Raw genomic sequence first — 18,366 nt, 5'->3', positions numbered from 1 at the left:
GCTAATTGGCCATTGTAGAAGCTCTGATCACAAACAGGACTGTTTAAAACCACTGGTGCTGAGCATGTACAACATGAAGCACCCAGTTCTCACCGCTCCAATGATACTGAAAAAACAAAACAAAAAAACATGATTTGTATATAAATATTGTCTGCCATGGCTGTGAAACAATGTTTTCCAAGATAAACAATTCAGGCCTCTTAACTTTAGGGGTGGGGGAGAAACCACCCCAGGAACATTGCTAACAGGCAGTTTCTGTGTTAAACTGCAATCAATATCAAAACATTCACTAAGTGGTGAAAGTTCAGTTGCTAAGGGCGATCTAAAGAGCATGTGACCAGAGGTCACTGCTGCCATCCAATCACAATATTCCATTGTTCTTCTCAAAAGCATGCACACAATTACTTTGTGCTTACTGTCATTTCTGTCATCTTTTGAGATGGGACCAAGACAACTTATCCCCACCCAAGTGAAACCAAATCCAACTTTAAACAACAGCACTGAAGATTTAAAAGCCACACAAAGTGGTAAATCTCACAAACATGTCACTCGCGTGCATTTTGGCACTCTCACATTTCAAGCACCAAATTTGCAGACAACAATATGTAACTAACTTAATATCCAAGAGTGAAAGTCTCGTTAAAAAGACAATGTGCAGTATCATTAAAAGGTCAAAAGTTCAGGGCATTTGACTGATACTATAAAACACTATGGAAGTCAATGGTGCTCCTACTGCCCCACAACTTATAAACATTTTAAAAAATTATCATCCTTTTGTGTTCAGCAGAAGAATGAAATTTAAACCGGTTTGGAACAACTTCAGGGTCAGTAAATGACGACAGAATTTAGTTTGATGTAAACTATCCCTTTAAATAAACGTGTTACTTGCTATTCCTCAAAAATGTAAAAAAAAAAAATAATAATAATAATTTTATTATACCCAGAAGTGGGCTAAATATATCAAAACCTCTTTTTAAGGATGTCTTCTTAATGTGTAAAATAACTTGGTTATTTATATAAAGTGTGCACGCTATAAACTAAACACTAGTTTTTAAACTTACCTAAAGATGGCCAAACTGAGGGACCACAGCATTAACACTCTTCGCAGATCAAGTCTCCGTCTTTCCTTCATAAAGTGCTGCCCACCAAACACGACCACTACATACACAGCACCAAACAAAAACGACTTTTTCCTGAAAGGGACAACATAGAACACCAGAAAACTCATTTATACTGGACCCTCCAAGCAAAGATGGCAAGTGTATTCAGATGAAATTCTTATTCAGTCAAAGACAGTTCTTACCAGTTGTCCTGCATCCATTCAATAGCAAACCTCTCATCAAAATGGCGCTCAAAATCATACTCAGTGAGAGGCAGCCCAAATTCAGTGCCATTCATTTTGAATCACCTTAAAAAAATTGCGCTTTAAAAGTGAAGGTAATTCGGGGGGAAAATAAAAAGTTGTGGTTACTGTCCGCTCGGCAGGGCGGCCACCAGCTAACTAAGCAGCCTCAGACACACACCTGTGCACACACCTGGCCCATTTAAATCAGGGTGGAGTTTAGGGAGTGACTCTCGGGCAAAAGGCTGGTTTTGTATTTCCTGAATCGAATACCAGTTTCTGCAATGCAGCCAAAGAACACTTTATTATGTTAAAACGAATAGTTTATAGTTAAATAGAATAGTGTCTATCCATAATATACACAGGGGGAGAAAGAAGCCGATCGAGAGTCTTTAAATAAGCCATAACTCAGAGCTGTGATAAGACAGTTACAGTTAAGTATGACTTATGCAAATAACAGAGACATTATCGCCAGAATGCTCTCAGTAGTGTTGCATTTCTTAACTACATAATGCATTTCTTATTTCATTTCTGTCATTTTTATCTTATATTTCATGAAAAATAGCCTTTTATATTTATAAAAACTAAAAAGTAGCATACTGTGATGTGATAAACCGGTGAAATAAGAACAGAGCATTTCTGTTAAAGGTGATCGACGTAAAATACAATTAGCCTATCAAATCATTTTTAATTGATATGCTATTCATTTAGCCTATATATTTAATTTGTTTATTTGTTTGGATTTCATGGACCATGATGGTGCCATGGTGAACGAACTCTTAATTAGTATTCTCTAATTATGTATGACAATTATAGGATATTTTTAAACAAACAAACAAACAGATATGTTTAATAGGCCTATAACAACTGTTAAAATATATTTTTTAGCCTAGTTTATTATTTTTAGTGTAGGGCTATTAAATTTAGTTTAGAGAAATATGTATAGCCTAGCCTAATTCATTAATAAGTGAATCAAAAGGCAAAATTAGTCAAAATGTATATAATTATTATTATATTATAATATTTTTTTATTATAATAAAATTATAATAAATATAATTTATATATTTTTTATTTATAAAATAAAAATTTTCTCAAACCGTTGAGAAAAACGGTTTGATTTATTTTTTTAAATCAAAAAAAAATTATTTATTTTTTAAATTTATTAAAAAATTTATTTTTCTCAAACCGTTTGTGTGGCTGTTGAATTTCTTTGAATTGCAAATTCAACTCGAATTCCTGCCGTTCCTATTCAAATTCCATATGAACATTCTGTGAGTGTGGCAAATTCCATTCTAGTGAACTGAACTGGCAACATGTGACGTAGTGCGTTCTGTTTTACTAATCAACTATAAATGTTGACACGTGAGGGCGCTATTTCACCAAAATTATTCAGGAAAATTATTCAATGCTTCAATGATGCAAACAGAGTTCATTTCGGCTATGCAGTCATTGTTCAACTGAAATCAGTAGAAATAAGACACCTAAAATAAAGGGTAATTGGAATCAGATTTACATTACAAGACTTGTTAAAAACATGCTTTATTAACCCTTTTATTAAAGGAAAAGTAGGGAAGAATCAGCGTTTCAAATTTATTTTGGCCCATATTTCATTCATAATCCCACTCTCAGATTATTAAACTCAAGCATAAAAATAGTGAAAACTTTCACAACGAGAATGAATTAATATAGTGTCGCAAATTATTATACCTGCTAAAGATATGGCAGAGAATCTGGACCATGATCTGGACAATCCTGGAGTTCCCCTGCCAATCCTGTAGGTGGCGATGATTGAGTTTCTTTCTGTATAGTCACTCGGAGCACAGAAGAAGTAAGGCATCTGTAGGAGAGTGATGTTTACTGCAGTGTTTTAAAGTAAATTGTTTAGAAGCCTTTACTTATACGATTTTTTTCACAAGCAGCGGTCTTAGTCTTGCAAATACATTCTACATTCAGACGGACCGAGCGGCCACGATGAGAATTTATCATTCTTTACTCAATGCTACCAAGTTTAGGAGGGTGTTTGACTTTGGTGAGCGAGAGGTGGCGCATTGGTTCCCTGGACATATGGCTAAAGGTGCGTGCCAGAAATCACTAAATCTGCCTCATCTGTCTAATTTGTTGCTACACATGCTAAGACATGGCCCAAAAGTTAACAGAACAGGGACATTTCAATCATTCAGCATACTTTAGTTACTGATCTTATTTATGGCGAGCTGATAAAAACCAGGTGTCTTAAAGTTTCAAAACTGTCATGTCCGTTCCTTCAGAATTATGCTCAACGTTGTGACTTTTTCTTTTTAGGACTCAAGCAGATGAGAGCCAGTCTAAGGAAGGTTGACTGCATTATAGAGATCCACGATGCTAGAATATCCTTTTTATGGCAGATAATGTACATTTTGAATGATTAAACCTCAGTTAAACCCTCTTTAACTGGCCAACATACCCTTTTCTGGAAGAAATCCTTCATTTCAAGAAAGCCTTGATGTCCGGCCACATTTACTTATACTGAACAAGATGGATTTGGCAGACACGTCCAAAAAGCAGGTGTCATAATCTTACACGTGTCATTATTGCTTTGAATTTAAACTGCCTTAATAGATGCAAGAACAGAAAGTACTTAAAAGTGCTAATCAGATATAACACGTTTTTTTTTTAATTCCACCAGAGCATTATGAAGCGGCTTGAGAGAGAAGGTGTGAGGAATGTTTTATTCACAGACTGCTTAAGACAGCGAGATGAAAACCTAAAAGAGGTGAGAGGTTTTACACTTTACATCAGAAATTTCTAAATTAAAGCTTGACTGGAGAACCTGACACCTTATAAATTTAAACATTCTGTCTTTCACTGTCTGACGTTGCAGATCATTCCTCTCGTGACAGAGTTGATAGAAAGTGGGTCACGGTTTCACAGAGAAGAGGTGGGTTTAAATTATTTCAGTGGCTTACATTTTGCTGTAAAGTTTTCTGACTTTGTTATTCATCTAGGACAGAAGTTACTGTCTGATGGTCATTGGTGTGCCAAATGTGGGGAAATCATCACTGATTAATGCTGTAAGAAGAACATATTTGAAAAAAGGTATTTAGTTTATGTTTTGTAAATACCCTTCTGCTCGCTGTAAGACATTCCAGTCTATTCATCTTAAAGTCAGCATGAAACTGAAGTTGTTTGACTTTAACAAGCAAACGTTAGGCCTAGACATTTGATATTTGTATTTTCTTGCTTTCAGGGAAAGCTTCAAAAGTTGGAGGTGAACCAGGAATCACAAAAGCTGTCCTGACCAAAATTCAGGTTTGCTGTATTAATTAATAATTAATAGGCGGATAATGGATTCAATTGGGTTGATGGGTTCTCCCGTAGCTTTAAATTAAATTTTGTTTTACTAGGTCTGTGACCGACCCATAATTCATTTACTGGACACCCCAGGAGTCCTGCCACCTAAAATAGAGAACATAGAAACTGGAATGAAACTTGCTTTATGTGGTAAGTCCACAAATTTCAGAAAGTGTATAGTGTATTTCTTAGTGTATAGTAGCTTTGTTGTTGTAATGTCATAATTTTAAGGTAATGAAAGCGTTTTCTTTTCAAACAGGTACCATTTTGGACCATTTAGTTGGTGAGGATATCATTGCAGACTATCTGCTTTTTTCACTGAACAGACTGGAAAGATTTAGGTAGGTTTTGCGTTTATTCTCAGTGAGTTTTGAGCAAATCTAAAAAAAAATAGCAGTAAACAATCATCTGTTGCATATTTTATAAAGCAGCATGTAAAAGTAATCAATAATGATTGTGACAATTTCCCTTTAGTTACGTTGAGAAGTACAATCTGGAAGAGCCTTGCGATGATATTCAGCACGTGCTGAAGTGTATAGCAGTAAAGCTCGGCAAGACAAAGCGTGTGAAGGCCATCACTGGAGTTGGTGAGCTGATTTATTTTTTAATTTTAGTGAATCCACACAATAAATCCACCTCACTTACACTCCTTTAATTATTGAAGCATTCAGTTGTTCATTAAACATAACTTCTCCAATGTATTTAACCAATAACACATCAACTCTTTAGGCAACATCACTGTCCAAATGCCAGACTACAGTGCAGCAGCCTACAATTTCATCAGAGCATTCCGGAAAGGAGAACTCGGAAACGTGATGCTTGACTATGCTTGACTTGACTTTACTGTATTTACGTTCAAGACTGGACACTGAGCACATAAGTGAACCACTTATTACTTTTAATGTTTTAATTAAAAGGTGGTGCAATGGGTATTTTGGACATGTCTTGTTTTTATTGTGTAGTTATCAGGTCAAAGGTGCAGTGAATGTATTATTTTTCAGCACCACAATTGAAGCAATAACTTATTCAGTTTAATTTTAACAGCATTGGTATCTTGAGTGCATAAGTTTGTATGTGAAAAGCAATGATTACAAACAAACGTCAGCTGCCAACACAAAAGTACTTATAACAATTAGATTGTCTACTTTCACATCAGCTGTTTTTCCTTACTAATATGTCCATTTTATAAAATATTTGGCACGTAATTGCTTTAATTTCTAAAATTATAATCTTTTAAATTTATCTAACAGCTGGCAAACAGTGCTTGTGTAGTGTTATATTATAAAAACATCTTTAATTTCACTGCCTTTTTTAAACACTAGTGTACTTAATACATACTGCATTATCAAAAAATTCTACTAGAAATAGCATGACTAAAGTAGAAATTTAAAAACACCCACAGCAATGGAAGTACAGGTACAGACAGAAACAGTTTTCATATTCTAAACATGTTACAGCATACCTCTTCAATCTACACACAAATACTAGTTAAATGTGAACATAAATATTGATAAAGAGACATAGGTTCATTAAAAAAAGTTCACGTTTGTGTAAATCTCAATTACAGTGGTGTTTCTCCAGCCGTTCAGCAGCACAACAATAACACAGTATTTTTGCCATCCAGTACATGATGTAACCAGCATAATTTAAGTAGTCTATAGTTACTAATGCTCCTGTTGGAGCAAACTATGCAGTCTAACTTCAGATCCTATTCCTAAAATATCTACTAAACTAAATAAAAGTTTTGAATCTTTCTTTTGTTTTCATATCCTCTTTGTTGTGCAACAGACACATTATTAAACATAGGTGTTGCACAGTAACATACATGAGCAGCTTATTAAGCTGTGCCAATGTGTGTCTTAAACTGCCTCAAGGAGCAAAGTACATGACAAGGTTTATTGGTAGGAGCAGAGCGGAAAGTTTAGTGGTAGTGGAGTCATACACTATTGCGTTTGATGTCCTGGCGAGGTAAAGCTCCCAGTCTGTTCTGTTACTGTAGTAATCATCTCCACGCTCTGAGCTGTCATCCGGTCTGCGCTGGGCCGACGCGTACCATCCTCCGGCTCCCAGCGCCACCACAGCCCCGGCCGCCGCTGCCGCTGCCACCCGCACAGCGGGGGAGCCACGGGTGCGGGACGTCCGGCCGCCTCGGGCGCTGCCCCGCGCTGAACCCCTGGCACCTCCTCTGCCACCTTTGGACATCACCTGATCGCAGAGGAATGCTGAAAGCAGGAGAAATATCCAGCAGGTGGCGGCCGCCCTGTTCATTCTGGATCACCCTGGGAATGGAAGAAAAACATGAAGATGACTCTGAGAGAGAAAAAAATGACAAAAGCTTCTAGCTATTTTTCCCAATATTACAGTGGCCTCTAATTGTATTTGGACACTTTCCCTCAGTTTTACAGATGAGGCTTAAAGGAGTAGTTTACTTTCAAATAAAAATGTCCTGATCATTTACTCACCCTCATGTCATCCAAGACGTCCATGTCTTTCTTTCTTCAGTCGAAAAGAAATTAAGGTTTTTGAGGAAAACATTCCAGGATTTTTCTCCAAATGAAGGACTTCAATGGCAACCAACGGTTTGAAGGTCCAAATGTCAGTCTCAATGCAGCTTCAAAGGCTCGACACGATCCCAGTCGAGAAATATGGGTCTTATCTAGCGAAACGATCGGTCATTTTCTAAAAAAAAATTAAAATCATATACTTTAAGTTTTTAACCTCAAATGCCCGTCTTGTACTATCTCTGAGATGCGCCACGCATTACGTCATCATGTTGGAAAGGTCATGTTAGAAACCCTTATTTCTCGACTGGGATCGTGTCGAGCCTTTGAAGCTGCATTGAGACTGACATTTGGACCTTCAAACCGTTGGTTGCCATTGAAGTCCTTTATATGGAGAAAAATCCTGGAATGTTTTCCTCAAAAACCTTAAAGGAGAACTCCGGTCAATTTTAACATTGAGCTCATTTTTTTTTTACATTTGGAGTGCTGTCAATACAGAGAACAACGACAAAAATCGGTGTTGCCTACACCGAGTTATTCTATTTTTAAAATTTGCACCCTGTTGACTTCAATGGGGCAAGTACTAAACCTGCTTTTAGCCTCTTAACATCCTTGATGTGTCATTACAAGTGCACAGAAAATGTGAGTGATTCCTTCTGAGTGAACACGAGTGAGTCTGACTCTAGTAGATGTGAAAGAAATGTATAAAAATGATGTTATTTAAGCCAGCGCAAATACCTTTGTTTACATCCTGTTTTTCGGTTGAAGTCCAAAGTAGTCGATTGCAGAGTTCACACGCATAGGTTTAATACCTATGATCACGCGCGTGAACTCGGCAATCGACTACTTTGGACTTCAACCGAAAAACAGGATGTAAACAAAGGTATTTGCGCTGGCTTAAATAACATCATTTTTATACATTTCTTTCACATCTACTGCAGTCAGACTCACTCGTGTTCACTCTGAAGGAATCACTCACATTTTCTGTGCACTTGTAATGACACATCAAGGATGTTAAGAGGCTAAAAGCAGGTTTAGTACTTGCCCCATTGAAGTCAACAGGGTGCAAATTTTTAAAATAGAATAACTCGGTGTAGGCAACACCGATTTTTGTCGTTGTTCTCTGTATTGACAGCACTCCAAATGTACAAAAAAATGAGCTCAATGTTAAAATTGACCGGAGTTCTCCTTTAATTTCTTTTAGACATGGACATCTTGGATGACATGGGGGTGAGTAAATTATCAGGAAATTTTCATTTGGAAGTGAACTAATCCTTTAAGCCTAGACTAAAATGCATGTTTGAGCTGTTTTAACTGAAAGCAACATATCTTAAAATATTGTATTGTCTCAAGATGCACACACTTTTTTTGTTTTCTAAGGCACGGTTATAAAAGCTACTTAAATGCCCTAATTGAATAAGGCTTACTCTTAGTTTAAGCCCTGTCTGTGAAACCAGGCCTTTATATCATAATTTTTTAAGGATTTTTAAGTCGCACTTAAAATGCATGAATACCATTGCTGACACCTGAATACTTGTGCAAACTATCACATTTATTTTATATTTAATTTTTAAAATGTTGTTATGCGCATGAGATTGTTTTTTTTTTTTTTTTTTTTTTATGTAGGCTATTTCATGCATATTGCATTATTTGTGTGTCATATGTTTTATCCTGATGTGTTTTGCAGGGGTAACCTCATCCTTATATTGTCTTTTCGCTGCATTTTTTTATGATAAAGTTCTGGCAACCACATCAGCCAGTTTTTTAAACCATAAATGTAACAAACTTTTACTAAAGACAGACAGTTGACAAGCTACTTCAGTGTCAAAATACGGTTGGGAACACTGCAACTGCAAAGTATGTAACTATTTAACAAAGGTTTAACATTTTGTTATGCCCGTTCAGGTTCGTTTGCTCGGTGATATGTTAATAGATTGATTTGATATAGGCCTAATATAAACAAAGACCAGAGAAAAGCACACTGATGGTATGAGCTCATATTCCTAACACATAGCCTAATACATTTTAATGCATTTGCCTTAAAATGTGGTATTCACTGTCGTATGTTTAGTTAAGTGATGAAATGGTAATAAATATGGCTAATCTCCAAATAGGTCACTAAAAATTCTGTAATTTAGGTTACGGCTCACAATAACTGCTAGAGATAGCAGAAGACTAGGCTGTATTATCCTAACCTTGTGTTATTCTGACTATACAGTAATATAATGTATGACACTCAATACAATATATGAGGAGAAAAATACGCTTTACACACATCGTTCGCCTGGTCACAAATTCAAAATGGTCACGATATTAATAATTCATTTAGTTTTTTAGAACGCGATAATGCGACTCATTATCTGGCACTGTCAGCCTCTATGAGAATATAGGCAGATATGAGAATAGGCGCGGATATGCCTGATAATATGATATTATGCATGCGACGTCCACTAATGTTCGCACAAACCCAAGGCGTTTCTGTGGAGTCTCGACGGTGTCTATGTAGTAGAATTGGTTAAATGGATGCTACACCTCTGCAACAACCCTTCATTATGCATGTTCATTCATTTAAATCCTTTTATCTTTGGCCATATCGAGGCACTTACCTCCGTTTGTGTCCGTGTCCACAGAATAACCCGCGATATCTCACTATCATGTGTGAGATCAAATCAAATGCACGCGTTATGTAAGGCAGCACTGCTCGTGTATGCTGATGCTGGAGACGATGAATTAACAAATGACAGGTGTAGTCATCAGGTTTGCTGCTCTAGTAAAAAGAAGCCTCTGTGCAATAGAAGAGCAGCGGAATGTATTTGAATGCATAATTTTGCAACTGTACTTTAAAATGCAATTTATAAATACTTGAAGACAAGTGGAAATCCTGTCTATGGAAATTACCAAATGTGTTAACTGTGCAATAACTCTTGGTGTATTTATTCATGTATGGATATTTATGTCATGGAATATTTATGGATATGGATATTTATGTTATGTCATATTCTAGAATGGCCCATTATGTTGTACAACCACATAAAATATAGACCTATAATATCTGTGCATCAATGAATATGCTTGCTTTAAACACAATAACAAAAGAACTATCAAAGAATCCTGAAAAAAAAAGTGTACATGTGTTTCAACCTTGATAATAACAATAAATGTTTCTTGAGCAGCAAATCAGAATTATTTCTGAAGAATCATGTGACACTGATGACTGGAGTAATGATGCTGAAAATTCAGCTTTGCCATCACAGGAATACATTTAATTTTAAAATATAACAAAATAAGAAACAGTTATTTTAACAGTTATCGTAATAACATTTCACAACAATACTGTTTTTACTGTATTTTGATCAAATAAATGTGGCCTTGGTGAGCAAAAGTGACTCAAAAACATTTTTTACGGACCCCAAATTTTGAATGGTAGCGTATTGTAAATAGTATTTCACTTTTAAAAGCAGTTACACTATTGTAAACAAATTGTGATACCATATCTTACTGTCATGCTTTGACCAGCAGGGAGCTCCACGGTTACTGTATTCTCTTACCTCCATCACAGTGCTGCCACAGAATTAAACAATAAAGGTTTTTAACTGAATGGACACGATTCCACATAGACTAATGCAAGACAGGAACAGTCATAATCATTATGTTTTACTGATGGAAAACAAACCAAAGAGCAGTTAACTATTACAAAATAAAGTTTTTAATATACTGAGGAAATTACTACAGCAATCAAGCGAGGTGTTAAAAATGAAAGGAAGACATAATTATTATTATTTATTTTTTCTGAAATGTATTACTATAGTACCATTGCTAAAAATACTCTATTTTGAACCTGTTCTTTACATGGCTGTCAAATCTATATACTCAAGAAGAGTATTCTAAATGTCCATTTGGTGGTCTCAGTCAGGTTGGTTCTTTAGTCCACTGCACCAGTGGTGCGAGAACAGCATCCTGGGCGGAGCAGAGATCCAAATAACCCCTTTTTTCTTCTCTGGGTCGATCCTGAGCTATGCTGGGATGTTGTCGTGTTCTGGCGCGAGAGCTTCGCCGCTATTCCCTTAGTCTCTTTGATCTGTATCTCCAGATGTTTCTGAATCGCAAGTCCGAGTTCCTCAGGGTCGGCCGAGGCCCCGTACACCTCCCAGGTCATGCCCTCGGCATCCCATTTCACCTCCTTCACAGGAGACTTTTGACTCTTTGACACCGTTTTCACATTCGCCTTCTCCTCAACCAGACACACTTCTGGGAACACGTGCTGGGGATGTTCCTCAGAGTCCTGACCCACTTGCACTCCTACATCTCTCAGTTCATTTTGTGAAGTCATGGTCTCCGCTTCCCTTGTGGTCTTTTGATCCACCCACCACTGGGCGCCAATTGGACGCAACGGACCAGGCCAAGAGCAGTCCAGATTGCAGCAGCAGAGGAGTCGCTTACCATCCAATCCGGTCTCGCTGACGGAGGAGATGAGCCGAGGAAGAGCAAGCAGGTTGCTTGCTGATACTTGACTCTTGTAGTTTTCCTCCATTCCCACTAAGTGCGGAAGCAGCTGCGCTGGGGCAGGAATGGGCTGCGGGTGGCAATATGCCGCAAATGTGTCTTCGACGGCTCCATGGTGGAAGTGTGAGTTACAACAAGCAGCCTCTTCGAATTTGGGGCAGGTGGATTCTGGAATGACTTCACAGATCTGAATGAAGCCATGTTTGGCTGGTTGAGTGGGGCTGCCCGACCCGCTACTCCCTGCTCTGGTGGACGTGGTCACCGTATTGCTCTGCTGAAGCGGCATGGCCTGTTTACACACTAAAGAAGGAAACGACTGCGCACAAACTTCCTGGTCTTGTCCTTGGCAAAAATCGTCGCCCGTTTCACAGTAGAGAGGAGAAGCTGTGGCCTTTTTGAAAATCTGCAAGCTGTCTGAGTGGCTTCTCTGTACTGATAACAGACTGTGCTCATTTAAGTCCTGGTGAGGGGATAAAGCATGTTCCCTGTGTACTGTCAGTGAACATGAGTGTTTATTCTGATGTTGGTCATTCAAGCTGCTGTCTTTGAGGTCTTTTGAAGAGAATGATGGTTCATTGGAGGTCTTCAGGAGTACATCTTCAGGCGTCACCTCTGCTGAACTGCACTCAACAGTGATGCCAGGGTCTGATTGGATGAGGCCCCCTGGTGGGAATGACACTGTGTGCTCAGTCTCTGCCATCAGATGTATGCTAGAAATGAATGGAGAAAAAAAAATGTCTTTAATGTGAAAAGCCTTGAAAACAATTTTTTTTTTTTTACAGTTTTTTTTTATTGAATAAATGAAGCCTTGTGAGCATAAGAGACTTTCAAATACATTAAATAATTTTAACAATCCCAACCATTTGAAACGCACTTAAAGTATCAAGACAGACATTGGCATTTGTCCGGTGGGAAGCCAGCTGTTTCTAAGTCTCAATCCCACAATGGTTGTTTTCTCACTCTACAGAAAATAGTCCCTATATGCATGCATTAGAATAGCCTATATGTATGTTGTTGTTAGACATTGCATAGACATTGTGAAAAATCAGACAAAACAAGACTGTTTGGTACTTTTGGTAGAGCTTTCTTAAAATGGTCCAAAATGTTTTTCCCCACTATTCCACACTTTGATTTGGTTTTCAGTGATATATCTTGTTTGTGATATATTAACAGATGAGGATTATTTGCATTATACATTTGAAATAACAATAAAACATGCTTAGTATTTAGATTTAATTAGATTATTTATTTTTTTTTACTTTAAGAGTCTTTCATAAATTTCATAAATAAGTTGAATGTCACACATGAAAAGAATGTGCTACTTGGGCACAGTGTGATGAAACAGCCTGGCATTATCAATTCATTTAAGGCCCTAGTGCATTTTTCTTCCATTAAATCCAAAAATACCTGGCTGGCAAGGTGAGAACTCCATCCTGTGCATCTAAACCCATCCACACACATATATCAAAAAACAATGGCAGACAGCTTTTTCAAAAGAAATGCTTACCTTGTGTCCCAGTCACAGATGAAGCTCCCTTTTAATGACTTTTCTGCCCCGTCTTTACCTGTCCACTCTCTCTTCAATGGTCTCTGCGGTCATCCCAGACTCCCAAGAGTGCAACGTCAGTCCAGGTCCTTATAAAGGCAGAACCCGTCGGCACAGATCTCTCCATCACACGTCACCCATCCTGGCCCTTGTCCTCTCCTTCAGCATCCCACTCCAGCAGTGAAAAAGATGGAGGGAGCTTCGGGATTATACTCGTCTTTCATCTGATTACAAACCAGCCTCAGTCACATCTTCAAATCCCGAGGCAGGAGAGCGTGTATAAGAGAGAGAGAGAGAGAGAGAGAGAGAGAGAGAGAGAGAGAGAGAGAGAGAGAGAGAGAGAGAGAGAGAGAGAGAGAGAGAGAGAGAGAGAGAGAGAGAGAGAGAGAGAGAGAGAGAGAGAGAGAGAGAGAGAGAGAGAGAGAGAGAGAGAGAGAGAGAGAGAGAGAGAGAGAGAGAGAGAGAGAGAGAGAGAGAGAGGAGGAATGTGAGTGCCCGTGTTTGTAAAGGAAATCCAATGGATGGACAGTCAAATTTATCTCTCCCTCACTCACTCCCCCTCGTCTTCAAATGTCCTCACTATCTCTAATGAACAAGCGTACACACACAAACACAGTGGAAATGTATTTTTGTCTTTCACCTCTTTCTTTATAAAGAAGTGACACTCCCTCCCTTTCTAGGTCTCTGTGGCTTAACATCATTCTCCCCCTGTTGCTATGGAAACAACATTTCTCAATGGGGCTGAAATGAATCTTCGTAATACTGTGATATTACATATTGTCTCTCTATGTACACAAACTATTATGGGATCACCAAAATGAAGTGTGTATAATGAACAATTGTGCCTCAGAGTAATTTGTGGGCAAACAGGTCATTTAACAGTTCATTCACCAGTTTATTACTTGTGTGCTCTAGGCCAGTGTTTCCCAACCCTGTTCCTGGAGGCACAACAACACTACACATTTTCCAACTCTTCCTAATCAATCACACCTGAATCAACTCATCAGGTCGTTAGTAGAGACTCCAAGACCAGAAACATATGGGTCAGATAAGGGAGACATCCAAAATGTGCACTGTTGGTGTGCCTCCAGGAGCAGGGTTGGGAAACACTGTTTCAACATCCGTTTAGGCAACAAAGGAAATATTTGGAATTATCTATATATATATATATCTATCTGTCGTTGTTGCAGAAGGATAGAAGCCCCAAGACTCAACATCTGGAGAGGAGAGTGATCAGAAGCGCACAGATTAAATACAGAAATAGATGGAGAGAGAAAACAAGCCACAAAGCAGCCGACAACAATCGTCAGTCTTGTATAAGGACTGATGCTTTCTTTTGTCAGTGTGTTAAAGATGGATGTGGCCACTATTGTTCTGGCCCCTTTTCAAAACGAAATTGGACTTTGCTTGTGCTTCTGACACAATTTTGGGGGGTTTCTGACAGCTCACATTATAGAACAACATCACAATATTCTGGCAAAATAAGTGATCTGACCTTATTTACAGAGAGTTTCAAATTCTGCTCCATAAAATGCAGGGGGCAAAACTGCTATGTGTTCAGAGAGTGCATTCTGAGCTGAACTGTTTATAAGAAAGCAACGCCATGCAGGCAATGGAGGGCAGCAGATACCAACAAGGTTAAGCAGCTGTGTATAATAAACAAAAGAACTGCTGGCACCCATTCAGTGACTCAGCATTAGGAAAAAAAATTACTTTTTAATGATAAAAACAAGGCAGGAAGAGAAAGAGTAGCAAAAAGACTTAAAAATAAATAAATAATAATATATATATGGTGCAAAAAAATTCTACAAACATCTAGCAGGACAAAACACATAAAACCCACTTCATCCATAATTTGCACAGTAAAATGACCTATCCCATCATTTTTATTTTCCATGTGTGATCTTTGTACTTACATTTCACACAAATATGCAAATTAACAGAGAGTGTGCACTTAAAAGCTTTTCTTTTGGCATCATATAGGCCTATCTGCTGGAAGTGAATGGGGGGAAAGTGACGTTAATGTGAAAAGCCTTGAAAACAAAATGGGTCACGCTAATCTGAAGGTGCATTAAACTGATCAAAAGTGACAGAAAATACATTTTACAGTGTTACTCAATATTTCTATTTTAAATAAATGCTGTACATTTGAACCTTCTATTCTAAACTAATTCTGAAAAAAAAAGTTGTATCAGTTTCCACAAAAATGTATAATAATGTAAATAAATACAGTCTTATAGTTCTAGCAGAACGTATTAACATAATCAGAAACACTTCAATACTAAATCACATTTCTATTGAATTCTATTGAAATTATCACCAAAATTATTTGAACTAAAGCAAAATTAGAGAAATTGAGAAAATGATCCAATAGTGATAGTAAAAAAATATATATATTTTTTTTAAATAGAAGTGTGCTGCTGGTTTTGTAATGTCAAACTAATTGCAATTTATTTTCAGTTCACCACTTAAGGATTTTTTGTAATGCAGTGTATTCAATCAATTCTGTAAAGCAGAAATAAATTACAGTATTTGAACTGCAACACATATATAAAGAAGACTTATGTCATGATACATCATTGTCACTTTTCAGTAGATTAGAAGCCATAAATCTATAGTTTTTCATAACTCCAATGGAGATTAGATGTGCAGATCCAATGGACCTATCACCAAAATGATTTGAACTAAAGCAGGCCCAGTGGTTAAACAGTTAAATATGTCGACCTTGATCATTTTCTACTGACCTTGCATAGGTGAGTTCAGTCCTTTGCTGGTCCTGGGTCCTTTTGCCTTTCTCAGATTTCGTTTAATGGGACTCTGAACTTTCTCTTATGAAAGATAGTCCTTCAAGCATGAGTCATGGCTGTTCCAAAGGGCACTATTGTTCCATGTCTCTTCCCCTGGAGCACTTTTCCTGTCCACTGTTCACACGACGACCAGTCCAGCCACGCCCACACCGGCATGTTTACATTCTCACCTTCAGACGTTAAAAGTGTCAATACCAAACTTTAGCTCAATTTATTCAGTACTGCCGCTCCCTACATATTCAGTTTCAGAAACATTACTGGTAATCGCTAAGACACATTTCTTAATACTAAAGTCCCTTTTTCAAAACTCTTCACACAGTTCTCCTTACCAACTCTCAACTTGGCACAGCAGTTAATTTCACATTCAAAATGCATTAAATCTACTAAAACACTTCATACATGTCTAAAATTGAGCCATTCCTCCATAACACTACAATGTTTTCTTTTGTAAAAATTCTATACAAAACAAAACATGACAGTTCTCTACTCTTTAGAATTCACTGCAAAATATGTTACTGTCAGGGTTATGTTTAGGTCTGTTAGTATTTGTGTTTTACTTTGGTTTCCCTGTTCCAGATTTGCCTGTGTTCTCATTCATTGTTAGTTGGCTAGGTTGCTAATCAAGTTACACACCTGTTCTGTGTTAGGTTAATTAGATCATTGTATATAAGCCCTTTGATTTCCCAGTTCTCTGTTGTTGTCTTTGTTTATGTGTTGTTCCTTTGTTAAATCTCAGTGTTTATTAGTCTCTCCAGTATCCTGTTATTCCTGTGTTTAACTCCTCTTTGGATTTAACACAGCCTACATGTGACTGTTACATGGTCCATGATTACATTACATTACAAAATTATTCCTAAATGGTCCCCAAATGGCAATGAAACTGAAAGACTAACATCTGTGTGGGAGTTCAGCTACATCTAATTGCTTTGATAACATTGAATTTTTTTTTTTAGCGTCAGGATAATTTCAGTATGGTATTACTTACGAAATTGCTTTCATTTTCAGTTTTGTATTATGTTATTGTTTTGTACTTAACTTTAACAGTTTTGAAAATATGTAAACGTGCAAAGTGGCCTGTAGATACATAGAGTTTTGGCGGTGGTTGTGTTTAAGTGTGAAAAGAATTCATATCATTTGAAATAAGTGGTTATTGAATGCATTTAGTGCCAAAGCAGTGATAAATGATCCACGGTTTAGGCCACATAGACTGCTGTTATGCTCACTGTGTGAAGAGTTTTGAGTGAAAGTGACCTACAGTAAGTATTGAGAAATTGATCCAATAGTGATTGTAAAAAAAAAAGATTATTTTCTCATTCATAACTCCAATGGAGATTAGATGTGCAGATCCAATGGACCAATCACTAACCTAAGATCAGTGCGCCTTTTTTGTTTTTCTCCTCTTCATCACTTTTTCTTTCTTGTGGAAGTTGATAACTCTGAAGGATCAGCAGATTAACCTCTGCGTGATCTGTAATCTGTAAAGGCCGTGCTGTAATGTTCCACAACAGCAAGCATTGATTAAGTTGTGAATTAAAGACAAGGATGAACTTGCTGAAATACAAAGATGACATTATAATTTTTGTAGCATCATTGAAAGAAGCAGCGTCCATTCAAACCTGTTTCTGTGTGGTTTTGGGTGATTGTGTAGCTGTAGTGATTTGCCCAGATTATAACATGAGCGTCACAGCTGCAGTTCTCTGATGAATCTTGGCACAGGAAGAGGAAAACCAGCCCAGCAGCCTTCCTTCAATGAATATAAATCAGCAAGTTTCATCTCAGATGGTGATTCCTCCTTTTTTGAGTCAGCACTTGAAATACCTGTTCTATTAAGCAGTATACAGTACTGATTCTGTACATTTTAAAACAGGAATATACCTGCGTTGCAATTTAAAGCATAAAAGGTTTATAAAAAAAGGTTTGTAAACTCTATTATTTAGTAAAACAAACGGTGTGCCAATTGAATGGAAAATAATGAGGAAATAAAAAAGTATGTATGTTAAGTATTGCAATTGTGGAATGTATTTTAACATGAATACTCGGCTGGTTGGGTTTAAATGTTTATTAAAATGGCACTGTATTTACTTTGGGCATTCTCTTGTTCTGATCAAATCAGATTTCCATCCTCAGCAGTTGTGAGGTCAAATATATTAAAGTGTATGATGGCTATATGAAAATGTACTGGATAACAGGAATGACTCACCTGTGATTTCCTCCTAGTGAGGTTATTGAGCTATTGCTGTTATAGGAGGTGGAGGTCCACTCAGTGGATGATGGAGGAACACACTGATTAGGCTCGGCTGGGTGCCGTGGCTTGTGTAATGTGGACAGATGAGAGT

General features: G+C 37.4%; 4 protein-coding genes across 6 annotated transcripts; 1 reads left to right on the top strand and 3 right to left on the bottom strand.

Moving 5' to 3' along the window:
• Positions 1-1,519, bottom strand: elovl6l (ELOVL family member 6, elongation of long chain fatty acids like). The gene is made up of 3 exons (XM_079856363.1): positions 1,304-1,519; positions 1,062-1,193; positions 1-106 (listed from the first exon to the last, which is right to left on the bottom strand). Exons 1-3 carry the CDS (start codon positions 1,396-1,398, stop codon positions 28-30), a joined length of 306 nt encoding a protein of 101 aa, XP_079712489.1. The 5' UTR covers positions 1,399-1,519; the 3' UTR covers positions 1-27.
• Positions 1,520-3,110: 1,591 nt separating this feature from the next.
• mtg1 (mitochondrial ribosome-associated GTPase 1) lies at positions 3,111-5,708 on the top strand. 3 transcript variants are annotated; one of them, XM_079855084.1, is made up of 12 exons: positions 3,111-3,171; positions 3,263-3,417; positions 3,645-3,709; positions 3,783-3,887; positions 4,009-4,095; positions 4,204-4,260; positions 4,328-4,418; positions 4,570-4,631; positions 4,727-4,823; positions 4,933-5,014; positions 5,148-5,260; positions 5,403-5,708. In XM_079855084.1, the coding sequence occupies exons 2-12, from the start codon at positions 3,315-3,317 to the stop codon at positions 5,504-5,506; spliced, it is 966 nt and encodes a 321-aa protein (XP_079711210.1). In that variant the 5' UTR covers positions 3,111-3,171; positions 3,263-3,314; the 3' UTR covers positions 5,507-5,708. The 3 variants fall into 3 exon arrangements, with proteins under 3 accessions (XP_079711210.1, XP_079711209.1, XP_079711211.1); XM_079855083.1 differs by having other exon boundaries at positions 3,148-3,417; XM_079855085.1 differs by having other exon boundaries at positions 3,148-3,417; positions 3,645-3,712; positions 3,786-3,887.
• Positions 5,709-6,399: 691 nt separating this feature from the next.
• On the bottom strand, positions 6,400-9,861 carry sprn (shadow of prion protein). The gene is made up of 2 exons (XM_079855086.1): positions 9,781-9,861; positions 6,400-6,952 (listed from the first exon to the last, which is right to left on the bottom strand). The coding sequence occupies exon 2, from the start codon at positions 6,939-6,941 to the stop codon at positions 6,543-6,545; it is 399 nt and encodes a 132-aa protein (XP_079711212.1). The 5' UTR covers positions 6,942-6,952; positions 9,781-9,861; the 3' UTR covers positions 6,400-6,542.
• Positions 9,862-10,394: 533 nt separating this feature from the next.
• LOC307149053 (GRIN2-like protein) lies at positions 10,395-16,143 on the bottom strand. Its single transcript, XM_079855082.1, has 3 exons — positions 15,968-16,143; positions 13,185-13,474; positions 10,395-12,387 (listed from the first exon to the last, which is right to left on the bottom strand). The coding sequence occupies exon 3, from the start codon at positions 12,375-12,377 to the stop codon at positions 11,097-11,099; it is 1,281 nt and encodes a 426-aa protein (XP_079711208.1). The 5' UTR covers positions 12,378-12,387; positions 13,185-13,474; positions 15,968-16,143; the 3' UTR covers positions 10,395-11,096.
• Positions 16,144-18,366: the final 2,223 nt, after the last annotated feature.

Source organism: Squalius cephalus (assembly GCF_949319135.1).
Source record: "Squalius cephalus genome assembly, chromosome: 21".
Taxonomy (NCBI): domain Eukaryota; kingdom Metazoa; phylum Chordata; class Actinopteri; order Cypriniformes; family Leuciscidae; genus Squalius; species Squalius cephalus.
This window is presented reverse-complemented; position numbering and strand designations above follow the sequence as displayed.

Coding starts and splice junctions, on each gene's coding strand:
- mtg1 (XM_079855084.1), top strand. CDS start 3,315: ATGAGAATTTATCATTCTTTACTCAATGCTACCAAGTTTAGGAGGGTG. Junction 5,015..5,147: donor AACAGACTGGAAAGATTTAG/GTAGGTTTTGCG, acceptor ATTTCCCTTTAG/TTACGTTGAGAAGTACAATC. Junction 5,261..5,402: donor GAAGGCCATCACTGGAGTTG/GTGAGCTGATTT, acceptor TCAACTCTTTAG/GCAACATCACTGTCCAAATG.
- sprn (XM_079855086.1), bottom strand. CDS start 6,941: ATGAACAGGGCGGCCGCCACCTGCTGGATATTTCTCCTGCTTTCAGCA.
- LOC307149053 (XM_079855082.1), bottom strand. CDS start 12,377: ATGGCAGAGACTGAGCACACAGTGTCATTCCCACCAGGGGGCCTCATC.
- elovl6l (XM_079856363.1), bottom strand. CDS start 1,398: ATGAATGGCACTGAATTTGGGCTGCCTCTCACTGAGTATGATTTTGAG. Junction 1,194..1,303: donor GAATGGATGCAGGACAACTG/GTAAGAACTGTC, acceptor TGTCCCTTTCAG/GAAAAAGTCGTTTTTGTTTG. Junction 107..1,061: donor CTCAGTTTGGCCATCTTTAG/GTAAGTTTAAAA, acceptor TTGTTTTTTCAG/TATCATTGGAGCGGTGAGAA.